Source organism: Ahaetulla prasina, chromosome 9, assembly GCF_028640845.1.
Source record: "Ahaetulla prasina isolate Xishuangbanna chromosome 9, ASM2864084v1, whole genome shotgun sequence".
In the NCBI taxonomy this organism is placed as follows: Eukaryota; Metazoa; Chordata; class Lepidosauria; order Squamata; family Colubridae; genus Ahaetulla; species Ahaetulla prasina.
The window spans coordinates 6,585,958-6,601,034 of NC_080547.1; the positions used below are offsets into that span (position 1 = coordinate 6,585,958).

Genomic DNA, 15,077 nt, shown 5'->3' on the forward strand with positions numbered 1-15,077 from the left:
CCAAACCTCAAATACAGCCAAAGAATTTGTGGGGCAACCAAGGGACCTTTACTCTCCAACTAAACCTCTGGCTTTTTCTACCACCTGTAACTTTTTACATAAAGACCATTGTGGGAGAAGGGTTGAGGGGGGAAAAAAACAACAACTTAGGAACAGGGTGAGAAAAGCTTGGAGGCATATCAATATATTCACTGAAAATATTTATATTTAAATATATTTAAAATAGTATATATATTTTAATCAGTGGTGAAATCCAATTTTTTTTTTACTACCAGTTCTGTGGGTGTGGCTTGGTGGGCGTGGCATGGCGTGGTGGGTGTGGCAGGGGAAAGATACTGCAAAATCCCCATTCCCTCCCCACCCCTAGGGGAAGGATATTGCAAAATCTCCATTCCCACCCCACTCTGGGGCCAGCCAGAGGTGGCATTTGCCGGTTCTCCGAACGACTCAAAATTTCCGCTGGCGGTTCTCCAGAACCTGCTGGACTTTCACCCCTGATTTTAATATTTTATACCAGGGGTCCCCCAACTCCTGGTTTGCAGCATGCAGACTATAGCACCGTAACTGCTATTCTAATAGCAAATCCTTCATAAAGATTATTGCATGACATTCCTGATTAAATTATCTTTCCATTGATATATAATTTTGTGGTACTACTCCCCCCCCCAAAAAAAAGTGGTGTTATTAGCTAGTTTTAGAAAATACTTTTCCCAAAAGGTTTCCACAATTTTGGCCACTACTGTACCTTTTGAAAAAGCTTGTGGGACAACCATGTCCTGGATGACTGAGAATCTCTATAGACATACAGCCAGAAAAGAATAACTTACCTGTTCCTTTTTAAATGAATTATGTATGGTTTTCCTTCAATTTTAACATCAAACAATAACTTGTCCTGAAAGCATAGAAAGAGAAAGCAATATTAAGGGGTGTTTCAATCATATGTAGTGACCCAGTCGCAAACAAATGAACAGTGAGAGTCAAGCAGTAATATTTAATAAATATTTCACATCTTCTTTCTCTCTTATATATATTCTTGGGGGTGGGAGAGGCACTTTATAAATCTTATGTGATTTTTAGATTTAACCTTTTATATAATGCATTCTTTTTTAACCTTTATTATATTCTATTTTCCAGTTTGTGTCGTGGCCTGTCGGCCGCCGGGCCCTCCAGCAGCCGAATGAGATGAGGAGGCGGCGTAGGAGTCAGGATCAACATCAAGGCAACAAGCTCCGAGGGGGAAGAGGGAATGGAACTGGCAGAAAGAGAAACAGAGGCAGAGCCTGGGCCCTCAGATGGAGAGTCAACAGCCCCCCAGGTCTGGAGGGGTTGATGAGGAAGAGGAGGAAGAGCTGGGTCCAGTGCCTGACACGCGGATGCACAGAAGGCAGAGGAGAGGAGAGCAGTGGAAATCTATGGGACGGTCCTTGAGACGGAAAAGCCACTGCTACTAGCGAAGCCCCACCCTAGCTCTGGGGATAAAAGGGGGTGGAAATGAATAGGTATGGCAGACAACTATTCCTCTCCTTGCTGGACAGAGTTGTTAGCCCGGGTTGAGAGAGAAACTTTTTGCTGGGGCTGCTGGTGCTCCTAATAAAAAGGAATGTTTAGCTAACTACAGAGGGTTTGTCGCGTTTGGAAACTGGGTCAGAGTGCTGTCTCGAGATGGGACGGTTGGCGATTGGAGCATGTGATCGACTGAGGAGTCAGGGAATGGTTTTGGGGTTTTTGATTTACTGAGGGAAAACCCGGTCCTCTCAAATTTGGGGTTTCCCAGATGTGCCAGTTTACCTATCCTAGTAAATAGAACTTTGAAAGATTCTTGCTTTGGAGTTTTTACTTGGAGTTGGGTTGTTGTTTTTTCCTGGAACACTGATAGTGTGGACTTCAGTTCTCAGAATTCCCCAGCCAGAATTCTGGGAGTTGAAGTCCACACATCTTCGAGCCGCCAAGGTTGAGAAACGAACTACAGTGGAGATGATTGGAAGAGGTTGGCACGGCCGATTTGTAAGGCTCCCCCCCCCAAAGCTTTCCTACAAACTTGTATGCTGCTCCCCAACATTGATATATAACCTTCAATTCTAACATAGGAAGGCCATTTGCAAACATCCCCTCTGCCCTGCCTCATTATACCTGCTCACTCCCTACAACCGTCTTGAAAAACACAACACAGAGAGTACGGTATTTTGTCATCTACAGTGGCTTCCAAATACCATGTTTCCTCGAAAATAAGACCCTATCTTATATTTTTTTGAACCGCGAAATAAGTGCTTGGTCTTATTTTCGGGGAGGTCTTATTATTTTGGGGTGCAGCTCTGTTTTCCTAACCAGAGAAAATGGCAGGGACGTGCATGTGTTTAATGCGTTTAAAACCATTTGTCTGAAATGGTGTAGGGTTTCCTGCCTGGGCAGGGGGTTGGACTAGAAGACCTCCAAGGTCCCTTCCAACTCTGTTATTATTATTATAAATATTTGGGGGGGGGGTATTTTCAGGGAGGGCTTATTTTCGGGCTTATTTTAGCGCACGTGCTCAAAAAGCCCGATTGGGCTTATTATCAGGGGATGTCTTATTTTCGGGGAAACGCAGTATCTGTGCACAATATTCCCATTAATTCCTTAATTTGATTCATGGAAGTTGCCCCCATGCTTAATTACCACCCAATATTCTGGGTTTGTTCTTTGATCTTCTCGTTCTATCCTCTTGGGCACGATAATTTCGTAGGAAGACAGACGAGAAAGTGACTGGAAACCTGTAACAGAAGAAGAATAGGTGTTAGCTTGTAAAACAAATGCTCTGGTTTTTAAATCGCTGGAGGGTAGGAGCTTGTGAGAGAAATAGAACATGGAATGATAGGGTTTATTGTAACAGTGGCCAGAATGATGTTTGCACAACATTTTTCTATCTATCTACCTATCTATCTATCTATCTATCTATCTATCTATCTATCTATCTATCTATCTAATCTATCTATCTATCTATCTATCTATCTATCTATCTATCTATCTATCAACTCAGGACGTTAGACCTACTTTGAATAGCCAACTTTTTTGTTTTCCAGAAATCTGGGAATTCGGGATTTATTACGTCTAGAAATGGACATATTATCTCTGTTGAGAGGCAGCAAAAATAAAGACTCCTTCAGAGAGCACAGTGAGCCTTTTGTAGGAGGAGAGATTATCTGGGAAATTTAGCACAATCCCTCCTCACAAAAATGTTCATAAACGCCCTTCAGATGCCTCTTACTTAGCATGCCGCCTCAATATGGAGACATTGTCCAATTTTACAGCGCAACCATGGATACTACTGTAGTAGTAATAATAATAGTGTTGGAAGGGACCCTGGAGTTCTTCTAGTCCAACCCCCTGCTCGAGCAGGGGACCTTATACCATTTCAGACAAATAGTTGTCCAATCCCTTCTTAAAAACCTCCAGTGATGAAGCACCCACAACGTCTAGTGGCAAGCTGTTCCACTGGTTAATTGTCCTCACTGTTAGGAAGTTTCTCCTTAATTCCAGGTTTGCTTCTCTCCTTGGTTAGTTTCCGTCCATTGTTTCTTGTCCTGCCCTCTGGTGCTTTGGAAAATAGTTTGACACTTACACACACACACCTTGCCTTTGTTAGGAGCCCCTCAAATATTAGCACTTACCATAAATATTAGTGTGTACTACACGCTAAGTCCTATTTTGTTTCGAATGTGGTTTATAATCCACGGTTAAGCATGCATGCAGTTTAACCCTCTAGGGATAATAATAATGTCTTGTGTTCTTCAGCGGCAGAAGCAACACAATGCTCAGAGTAGAGTAGAGTAGAATAGAACAGAATAGAACAGAATAGAATAGAATAAGATAGAATAAAAGTTAGAGTAGAGTAGAGTAGAGTAGAGTAGAGTAGAGTAGAGTAGAGTAGAGTAGAGTAGAGTAGAACAGAATAGAATAGAATAAGATAGAATAAGAGTTAGAGTAGAGTACAGTAGAGTAGAATAGAATAGAATAGAATAAGAGAATAAGAGTTAGAGTAGAGTAGAGTAGAGTAGAGTAGAATAGAATAAGAGAATAAGAGTTAGAGTAGAGTAGAGTAGAGTAGAGTAGAGTAGAATAGAACAGAATAGAATAGAATAAGATAGAATAAGAGTTAGAGTAGAGTAGAGTAGAATAGAATAGAATAGAATAAGATAGAATAAAAGTTATAGAGTAGAGTAGAGTAGAATAGAATAAATAGAATAGAATAGAATAGAATAGAATAGAATAGAATAGAATAGAATAGAATAGAATAGAATAAGAGTTAGAGTAGAGTAGAGTAGAGTAGAGTAGAGTAGAATAGAATAGAATAGAATAAGGAATAGGAATAGAAATAGGAATAGGAATAGGAATAGGAACAGGAATAAGAGTAGAATAGAATGGAATGGAATGGAATGGAATAGAATAGAATAAGGAATAGGAATAGGAATAGGAATAGGAATAGGAATAGGAATAGGAATAGCATAGCATAGCATAGCATAGGAATAGGAATAAGAGTAGAGTGGAATAGAATAGAAAAGAAAAGAAAAGAAAAGAAAAGAAAATTTGGAACGGAATGGAATAGAGTAGAATAGAATAGAATAGAATAGAATAGAATAGAATAGAATAGAATAGAATAGAATAGAATAGAATACCGGAAGTTAAAGAGGGCCTCCAGAGCCTGGGGAGGCCGTTTTCCAGCTCCCGGAGGCTTGAGGAGAGCCTCCAGAGCCAGGGGAGGGCAAAAATACTCCCACCAACCGCAGTGGTCTGACTGGGCTACGCCCACCATGGCCACGTCCACCCAGCACCCGGGCACAGAACCCTTTGCTAAAATGTTTGAAGCCCTCTCCCTGGAAGTAAACATAGAAAAGCTTTGAACTTGGCCCAACAACCTCAGAAGAGGCAAGATGGCACATGCCAGAGATGCTATCTTTGCTGGTGTTGGCTCCTTCACACCACAGACCACCGATGTCTTTGGCACTCTGAAATGCTCTTGCTTCAGTTACCCTGGGTGGATTTAGTATGGTGCATACGATTCCTTTCCTGCAGGGAGCGGGCAGGTGTGGGCTTGTAGAGATTAGTAAACGCAGGTCCCTGCTTCCTGCTCATTTTAGAGAAACTTTTAAAGATCTCTCCCTTACACCATGTTTACAAGGCTGGAACAAGTTTAGGTCTATGTTCTTGTTTCCTGTTATAGTCTCATATACTAATATTGTAACGTTTCGCTTGTAAAAATTCACCGGGCTTGACTGCCCGTAAAAAAGTTTAAAAAGTTCTCCAAAAGCCTAACTTATAAAATGGCATTTCTCACATTTCTGTCCACTCTGTTCAGTCTTCTAGGACCTGGTTTCAAAGTCTTTTTAAACTTATCTTTATTAAATCTTTTGGTAAACATTTACCGAATATGAAAGTACAACACAAATAAGCAAATAAGAAATACGAAAAATATCTAAAGAGTTGCAACTTTCCTGTATATCAATTATTCAATAAATAATAATTATTATTATTTTATTTACACAAAATGACAGTAAACACAGCAAACGAGATAACTATGCTGGATTTCATATCACAGATCACTAGTCGAACTCTTCCCAAGCGTATTATTATTATTATTATTATTATTATTATATTATTATTATTATTATTATTATTATTATTATTATTATTATTATTATTATTATTATTTACTTTATTCATTAAACATGAAACTCATAAATAATAATAATAGTAGTAATAATACTTTATTCATTAAACATGAAACTCAGTCAACTGAACTGAGGATAGAATTCTTTATTGGCCAAGTGTGATTGGACACACAAGGAATTTGTCTTTGGTACATATGCTCTCAGTGTACATAAAAGAAGATACCTTCATCAAGAATCATAAACTACAACACTTAATGATAGTCATAGAATAGAATAGAATAGAATAGAATAGAATAGAATAGAATAGAATAGAATAGAACAGAACAGAATAGAATAGAATAGAATAGAATAGAATAGAATAGAATAGAATAGAATAGAATTTATTGGCCAAGTGTGATTGGATACACAAGGAATTTGTCTTTGGTGCATACGCTCTCAGTGTACATAAAAAGGCAAGATACATTCGTCAAGAATCATAAGGTACAACACTTAATAATAGTCATAGGGAACAAATAAGCAATCAAATCATACTAGGAAACAATATCAATATAAATTGTAAGGATACAGGAACAAGTTACAGTCATGCAGTCATAAGTGGAAGGAGATGGGTGATGGGAACGATGAGAAGATTAATAGTAGTCCAGACTTCGTAAATAGTTTGACAGTGTTGAGGGAATTTTTTGTTTCGCAGACGTTCGGGGAAAAACTGTTCTTGTGTCTAGTCTTTTCACGTAAATTGAGAGCCTATGCACCAAGACAAATTCCTTGTGTGTCCAATCACACTTTGCCAATAAAAAATTCCATTCTATTCTATTCTAGTTGTTCTGGTGTGCAGTGCTCTATAGCATCGTTTTGGGGGTAGGAGTTGAAACAGTTTATGTCCAGGATGCGAGGGATCTGCAGATATTTTCACAGCCCTCTTTTTGAATCGTGCAGTTTTTTCAATGGAAGGCACGTTGGTAGCCATTGTTTTTTTTCTGAAGTTCTAATTATCCTCTGAAGTCTGTGTCTGTCTTGTATAGACATGCAACTGAATATGCATAGCTAAATGCATATTCATATATGCATTTATACTTCATAAATATGAAGTAGTCAATGACTACTTTAGCTTCAACCACAACAGCAAATAATAGATACAAACTCAAGGTAAACTGCTCCAAACTCGATTGCAGAAAATACGACTTCAGCAACAGAGTGGTCAATGCCTGGAATGCACTACCTGACTTTGTAGTTTCTTCCCCAAAACTTTAAGCTTAAACTGGCTACTGTTGACCCCACCCCATTCCTAAGAGGTCTGTAAGGGGCGTGCATAAATGCACCTGCGTGCCTACCGTCCCTGTCCTAATATTCCTTTTTTACTTGCTCTTTTCATGTATCCAAATTATGTTTATACTTTATACCTGTTATCTTATATATGATTGACAAAATAAACAAATAAATAAAATTTGGGATGAACATCCAAATTGCGGGAGTATGAACGGATTTCCAAAAAAATAAAAATAAAAAAGGCAGGCTACTGGAACCATTAAAACTACTCAGGTGACCCCGAGGACACAGATAAATGTTGCACTTATTGTTTCGCAACCTTGGCAGCTTGCACATCTGTGGACTTCAACTCCCACAATTCTCCAGCCAGGTGCTGGCAAGGTGCAGACTTTGACTCTCACTTTCAGCCAATTGGGGAAGTGGGGGAAGTATTGATGCTCTTGAAACACAAACTTTCTCTGACCCCCTTCCTTGCCCCTATCTTTGCCCCTCCCCCTCCCTCCCTCCCTCCCTCCCTATCTTCCTCCCTCTCTCCCCTCTCTCTCTTTCTCTCTCTTCCTCCTTCCCTCATTCTCTTTCTTCCTCCCTCTCTCCCTATTCTCCTCCCGCTCTCTCTCTCTCTCTCTTCCTCCCTCCTTCATTCTCTTTCTCCCTCTCTCTTTCTCTATCTTCTTCCCTCCCCCCTCTCTCTTCCTCCCTCTCTCCCTTTTTCTTTTCCTCCCTCTCTCTCTATCTTCCTCCCTCCCTCCCTCCCCTCTCTCTCTTTCTCTCTTTCTTCCTCCCTCCCTCCCTCTTTCTCCCTCCCCTCTCTCTCTTTCTCTCTCTCTTCCTCCCTCCTTCATTCTCTTTCTCCCTCCCTCCCTCTCTTTCTATTCTCCTCCCTCTCTCTCTCTCTCTCTCTCTCTTCCTCTCTCCTCCTTCCCTCTCTTTCTCTCTCTATCAGCTGGGCTGGAAGTGAGCGGGCGGCCTCCGCCGAGCCTTCCCAGCCAAACCAGGGGCTCTTCGGGCCGAGGCGAGGCGTCCGCGGGCAGCCTCTTCCCCTTCCCCTCCCACCCGCTGGAGACCCCCAACCCCCGAGCTGAGCATCCTCCGCCCAGCCGGGAACCCGGCGCGCAGCCCTCCTCTTTCTCCCGCTCCCCCCCTCCCCAAATTCCCGGGGCTTGCATCGCCCCCTCCCCACCTGCCCTCCCCCCCCGCAAGGTTGGCAGCGCCCGGAGCCCCGCCATGCCCGCGGATCCGGGAGCCGCCTGGCCGATGCCGCCCAGCGGGGAATTTGGGTGGGTGGGCGACTCACCGGGCTGCTCGGCCGGGAAGCTCCGCGCCGCCCAAAGCAGCAGCAGCAGCGGTAGCAGCGCAGAGCCGCGGGCGCCCGCCGCTGTCCGCATCCCCGCCGGCGGAGCGGAGCTCGGGGCCGCTCGGGCTATGGAGGCTGGCGAGGCGGGCTTCCCCGTCCCGGGACCACCCCTGGGGAGGAGCCGCTGCCTCCGCTCCGCTCCGCTCCGCTCCCCACGCAGGCCAGCTCGCCGGCCGGACTGACCCGCCGCGGCTTAAGGGACTGGCTGGAGGAGTTGGAAGGAAGGGACCTTCGAGGTCTTCCAGTCTAACCCCCAACCCGGCCAGCTTGCTCAAGCAGGAGATTCCTCCTCCATGTGGTTATATAATGGCCCCTTAGGGACAAAAGGATCAGGAGAATAGAATAGAATAGAATAGAATAGAATAGAATAGAATAGAATAGAATAGGGAATAAGGATAGGATAGGATAGGATAGGATAGGATAGGATAGGATAGGATAGGAGAGGATAAACATTGGAATGAAGAATAGAATAGAATAGAATAGAATAGAATAGAATAGAATAGAATAGAATAGAATAATAAATATGGAATGGAATGAGACTAGAATAGAATAGGGAATAGGATAGGATAGGATAGGATAGGATAGGATAGGATAAACATTGGAATGAAGAATAGAATAGAATAGAATAGAATAGAATAGAATAGAATAGAATAGAAAGAATAGAATAGAATAATAAATATGGAATGGAATGAGACTAGAATAGAATAGGGAATAGGAATAGAATCAGATAGGATAGGATAGGATAGGATAGGATAGGATAGGATAGGATAGGATAGGATAGGATAGGATAGGATAGGATAGGATAGGATTAACATTGGAATGAAGAATAGAATAGAATAAAATAGAATAGAATAAGAAATGGGAGTAAGAATAGGAATAGGAATAGAATAGAATAGAATAGAATTCTTTTATTGGCTAAGTGTGATTGGACACACAAGGAATTAGCCTTTGGTGCATATGCTCACAGTGTACATATAGAAAAAATAAAATATATTCGTCTAGAATCATAAGATACAACACTTAGTGATAGCCATAGGATATGACTATCGTATCGTATCATATCATCATGTCATGTCATATCATATCCTGACTGTATTCTCCCCAATGGACTACAACTGAGATGGTAAAGCACATGAAATAAGTCCCTGGGAAATTTTTATTATCCGGAGAAAATATCTAGGTCAGGTCAAATGCTTCTTCGGATCAGCAAATCAATCCTCCTGGTACAAATTGTACAACTCCAGCACAATTCCCAATTTGTATCTGGCGAGAAAGCTTGAAAGCAAAGACACTCGAAATTAACATGCAGAAAATATCATGCTACATCCAGTCATCCCTCCCACCCACCCACCCCCCGGGGCGGGGGAGTTGCATTAAAACAAAACAAAAAAAGGGATGGAAACAAGCAAAGCAGAAATGCAGGAGGGTTACAAGAAGAACACCAGCTGAACAACACACGCTGTCAAATTTTGTGAATGAAGCAAGGAGATGGGACAATCGCAACAAAACTATTGACATCATGAACAAACAAACAAAAATGCCACATTTTTGAGACATAAGAGAAATAAGACTTACCAACAGAGACTTCTTAAAAAACCATGATGACATTTAGATCCTAAGAAACTATCGTGTATGTATCCAGATATGCAAGCAAAATGTTGGTGATGACGCTACATATTTTCATATCTGATGGACTTGTAAGAATATTAAGGCTTTTTGGATAAAAATTTTAGTGGATTTTACAAAATGTTCTGAAAAAGAAGATAAAGTTCCTGCCGCAATTTTTTCTGCTGGGAATTATTACGGACTGTACAGTAATTGAGACCAAATCAATCTTAAATCTAATAACAGCAGCAAGATTACTGATAGGACAGTATTGGAAGAAAAAAGAAGCACCCACAATAGAAGAATGGATATTGAAAGTTGCCAATTTGGCTGAGATGGCAAAAATCTCAGCCTTTTTGAAAGACAATACACAAGAAAGATACTTAAATGAATGGAAAAAATGGATTGACTATATTCAAAACAGATATCAGACTAAGAGTTATCAGACTGCCTTTGAATGATTAGGATGTATTATTTCTGATTGTTTTGGGGGAAGTTAGGTATTGATGAGACTTGTAGGAGTATAATTGAGTTAGGAGGAAAAAATTTTAGCATATGTTTGTTTTATTTTTAACTATACCTTGTGTTTGTTCCGGGAAGTCGGGGGTGGGGAGGGGGGAGGGAGGTTTGTGAAGGGAGGAGGGAGGAGGGGGAAAGGGGGGGAAGTTTTGTAAAACTTTTTCAATAAAAAAAAAAACCATGATGCCAGCAATAAAAACAGCGGTAAGTATACATGGCTGCTACAAGGGAGAGGCTAATAAAAATACTGAATAGGGTGGGAAAGAATATTCCAGAATGTTAAGTGTCACCGCCAAAAAGGCCCTGCGTCAACCGGATCTCCAGAATGGAGCGTGCTGCCATAGAAACGGGGAGGGGGGAGCATGAGCATTTGGGGAGGGGGGCTGGTGTGTAGTAATCTTATGAGAACTGGAAGGGAGGTTTGTACTCATGAATTATAGTGCTGCAGAGTGGAGTTGTCTGTCAAGGCCAACCATCCCGAGACTCCAGATGCGAGAAATACCTGCAGAGGAGCTTTCCCATAACATCATACTGGACGCTGATCGGACTCTTAGTGCTGGATGCTGAGGGGAGGGATTTGGGGTGACTTTCAATGTGTAAACCCTTCGTGCATTTTTAATCAGATCTTGCCTAGCTAATCAAACACAAGATTGCTCCAGAACCTCCAAAATCTCTTCAATTTGGATACCCACATTTCAATAATGATATTGAATTCAACATTGAATTATTATTTTTTTATTTGCATTTATATCCCGCCCTTCTCCGAAGACTCAGGGCGGCTTACACTATGTTAAGCAATAGTCTTCATCCCTTGTATATTATATACAAAGTCAACTTTTATTGCCCCCAACAATCTGGGTCCTCATTTTACCTACCTTATAAAGGATGGAAGGCTGAGTCAACCTTGGGCCTGGTGGGACTTGAACTTGCAGTAATTGCAAGCAGCTGCTGTTAATAACAGACTGTCTTAGCAGTCTGAGCCACCAGAGGCCAATATTTCATATTGAAATTCAATAATTTCAACAATTTCAAATGGAATTCAATAATGATACATGATCATTTCTTTATCATTCGTCAATAAAATAACTGGTATCTACCTTTAAGCTTCAAGTGGTCTCCCAGCTTGGAAAACACGCTGACCAACTTCTCACCCACTGCCAAGAAGGGACCTTCTCCAATTTTGGATGATGCATCAGTTAGACTGCATCCTCATTTAATTTAAGCTAACTCTTGTGTTTTTCAAACTTCACAATTTTTAAGACAGATGGACCATACTTGCCAGTATGGGGAATTCTGGGAATTGAAGTCCACATATCATAAAGTCACCAAGTTTGGGGGGGGGGGGGGACCAGGCTTTTAATGTAACTTTCTGGGCGTAAGTTAAACTTAAGGATTGATTTGCACAACGTAGCATATAAACTTGACACTGTTTCCACGTGTTCTGCAAACTCCATAATTCGAATAAATCACGACCTTGTTTCTCCTCCAGCAAGTGACGGCCGCTGCTGCCATCTGCTGGCCAGGCTGTGAAGCGCCGTTCTACTCTTACCGCTTTGCCTTATTATTGGATGCCGGCAGCGGCCTCGCGGGCCAATCGGGGCTGCGCTCGAGAAAGTGGGCGGAGCGGCGACTGAAAGAGCCTCTTTCAGCATAACAAGGGGCGGGATCTCGGCTGCAAAGCTCTGGTGGCCTCTAGGTGGCAGCAGAGCGCAGTTCCGGCAGCTTTACCATAGGGACTGTACGCCATCCCGAAGAGATTTCCCTTCCCAGCGCTTTTACCCTGAAGGTTCAGCGGTCCTTCTCTTTCTGTCTCTCTATGGTATACGGCGACGACGCCCTTGACAAGCCTCGCCTTCGATTGGGCAGAGCCGCGAGGCGAGGCCCGCCCTCTCAGAGGGACTGCTTCGCGATTGGTGAAAAGGCGCAGTTACGTATTTCCTAAGCGGCCGGCCTCGGCCGGAAGTCGGAAGGGCGCCGTCTCCGCTATGGCGGGCGGTGGGCCGATTTGTTACGCGCTCCTGTGCGGTCAGGCGGCGCTGTTGCTGGGCAACCTGCTTCTGCTGCAGGGGGTCTCCCGGACCCACCAGCAGAACGCCACCGAGAGCCCCTCCGGCGCCGGCGCTCGAGAGGCAGAAGGGCAGCAGCGGGCCCCTCACGCAACCCCCGCCAGCCTCTGGGAATACCAAGGCCCGTACGCGCCGCTGATTCTCTGCGACCACCTGTGAGGACGGGTGGGCGGGGCCCAAAGGACGGGTGGGCGGGGCCAAGCATGTTTTAAGTTGGGGGCGAAAAGCGTTAAAAAATGGCCCTGCAGATGGCAAGGGGCGGGGCTTGATGCACAGGGGGAGGGGCTTGATGCACAAGGGGTGGGGCCAAGCCTGTTTAAATTGTGGGACAAGAGCATTAAAAAATGGCCCTGCAGGTGGCGAGGGGCGGGGCTTGAGGCACAAGGGGAGGGGCTTGAGGCACAAGGGGCGGGGCCAAGCCTGTTTAAATTGTGGGAGAAGAGCCTTAAAAATGGCCCTGCAGGTGGCGAGGGGCGGGGCTTGAGGCACAAGGGGAAGGGCTTGAGGCACAAGGGGAGGGGCCAAGCCTGTTTAAATCGTGGGAGAAGAGCCTTAAAAAATGGCCTTGCAGGTGGCAAGGGGAGGGGCTTGAGGCACAAGGGGAGGGGCTTGAGGCACAAGGGGAGGGGCCAAGCCTGTTTAAATCGTGGGAGAAGAGCCTTAAAAAATGGCCTTGCAGGTGGCAAGGGGAGGGGCTTGAAGCACAAGGGGAGGGGCTTGAGGCACAAGGGGAGGGGCCAAGCCTGTTTAAATTGTGGGAGAAGAGCATTAAAAAATGGCTCTGCAGGTGGCAAGGGGCGGGGCTTGAGGCACAAGGGGAGGGCTTGAGGCACAGGGGGAGGGGCCAAGCCTGTTTAAATTGTGGGAGAAGAGCCTTAAAAAATGGCCCTGCAGATGGTGAGGGGCGGGGCTTGAGGCACAAGAGGAGGGGCTTGAGGCACAAGGGGTGGGGCCAAGCCTGTTTAAATTGTGGGAGAAGAGCCTTAAAAAATGGCCCTGCAGATGGCGAGGGGCGGGGCTTGAGGCACAAGAGGAGGGGCTTGAGGCACAAGGGGTGGGGCCAAGCCTGTTTAAATTGTGGGAGAAGAGCGTTAAAAAATGGCCCTGCAGGTGGCAAGGGGAGGGACTTGAGGCAAGGGGTGGGGCCAAGCCTGTTTAAATTGTGGGAGAAAAGCGCTAAAAATGGTTCTACAGATGGCGAGGGGAGGGGCTTGAGGCGAGGGGAGGGGCCAAGCCTGTTTAAATTGTGGGAGAAGAGCGTTAAAAAAATGGCCCTACAGGTAGCGAGGGGACGGGCTTGAGGCGAGGGGAGGGGCCAAGTCTGTTTAAGTTATGGGAGAAAATCATTAAAAATGGCCCTGCAGAATTGGTGTAAGGTGGGGCGTGAGGGGCAGGACTTGAGGCACGAGAGGGCGGGGCCAAGGCTATTTAAATTGGGGAAGAAAAGCGTTTAAAAAATGGCCCTGAGGGTGTAAGGCTGCCCCCCACCCCAATGGCAAACGTGCAGCAACATCTGCAGCGCTTCACTTAACAACTGTGGTATGAAAAGTTGTGACGAGGCGGCAAAACGCACTTCACTGTCTCGCTCAACCACAGAAATTTTGAGCTCCGTTTTGATTGTAAGTTACAGGCTAACCGTATCGGCAGTGCAACTCTGGAGAGTGGTTTTCTCAAGTCTGAACTCGGTTTTTGATTTATATGCAGACCTGAAGAATTCATAGAATGTGAGGCTCCTGTGGACCATAACGGAAATATAAGCGCCCGGGATGAATTAGGTTACGGCTGCCTCAAGGTGAGCAAGAAGGAGATTCTATTGTCTTTTTCTTAGGTGAAGAACGTTTGAGTTTTAATTTGCAAAGGAATAGGTCACCAAGGAACGTCTGCCAATAAATCTTCCATTTCTTCTGCCATTTTCTGTCCTCGCCACAGTTTGGCGGCCAAGCATACAGCGACGTCAGCCACACGCGAGTCCTTTGCAGGGCATTGGATGGCATCGAGTGTGCAGGACCGCGGACCTTTCTGCGTGGGAGAAAGCCGTGCATAAAGTAAGTTCCTCTTCTGGGTAAATTTTCGTGGTTTCAGATGACAGGGCAGGATGACAAGGCAGAAGCCAGGTGCAGCACACCTTAGGAGTCATTTTCTCTTTCGGTTGTATGAGCTGCTCTGCTCATCAGTAAAAGCTGAACACCTAATTCTCACAGTGCTGTCTAATGTGTATTTACCCACGTTGTATGGCTGTAGTATGTGTATGTGTATTTACCCATGTGGTATGCATGTAGTATTACATATGTATTTACCACAGATGGCTGTAGGTGAATGTGTATTTACCCAGGTAGTATGGCTGTAGTAGGTGTATGTGTATTTACCCACGTGGTATGCATGTAGTATTACGTACGTATTTACCCACAGATGGCTATAAGTGAATGTGTATTTACCCAGGTAGCGTGGCTGTAGTAGGTGTATGTGTATTTACCCACAGATGGCTGTAAGTGAATGTGTATTTACCCAAGTAGCATGGCTGTAGTAGGTGTATATGTATTTACCCACAGATGGCTGTAAGTGAATGTGTATTTACCCAGGTAGCGTGGCTGTAGTAGGTGTATGTGTATGGGCCGGTTTAGCTCT

General features: G+C 44.2%; 2 protein-coding genes across 8 annotated transcripts in view; one reads left to right on the plus strand and one right to left on the minus strand.

Annotated features, from left to right (window-relative positions):
- LOC131203767 (disintegrin and metalloproteinase domain-containing protein 9-like) overlaps positions 1 to 8,375 on the minus strand; it is a 45,511-nt gene extending 37,136 nt beyond the window's left edge. The window contains exons 1-3 of one of the 4 annotated variants that reach the window (XM_058194359.1): positions 8,203 to 8,375; positions 2,653 to 2,747; positions 828 to 892 (exon numbers count right to left, since the gene is read on the minus strand). In XM_058194359.1, coding sequence (XP_058050342.1) covers positions 828 to 892; positions 2,653 to 2,747; positions 8,203 to 8,293 — 251 coding nt within the window. In that variant the 5' untranslated portion in view covers positions 8,294 to 8,375. Of the gene's footprint in view, positions 1 to 827; positions 4,038 to 8,202 lie in introns of those variants that run through there. The other 3 variants (XM_058194360.1, XM_058194358.1, XM_058194361.1) reach the window with 3 other exon arrangements.
- Positions 8,376 to 12,144: 3,769 nt separating this feature from the next.
- TM2D2 (TM2 domain containing 2) overlaps positions 12,145 to 15,077 on the plus strand; it is a 30,127-nt gene continuing 27,194 nt past the window's right edge. For 2 of the 4 annotated variants that reach the window (XR_009156456.1, XM_058194168.1), the window contains exons 1-3: positions 12,322 to 12,607; positions 14,157 to 14,244; positions 14,382 to 14,497. Coding sequence is in view for 3 of the 4 variants with exons in the window: in XM_058194168.1 (XP_058050151.1) it covers positions 12,372 to 12,607; positions 14,157 to 14,244; positions 14,382 to 14,497 (440 nt within the window). In the remaining variant the exon portion in view is untranslated. The other 2 variants (XM_058194169.1, XM_058194166.1) reach the window with 2 other exon arrangements.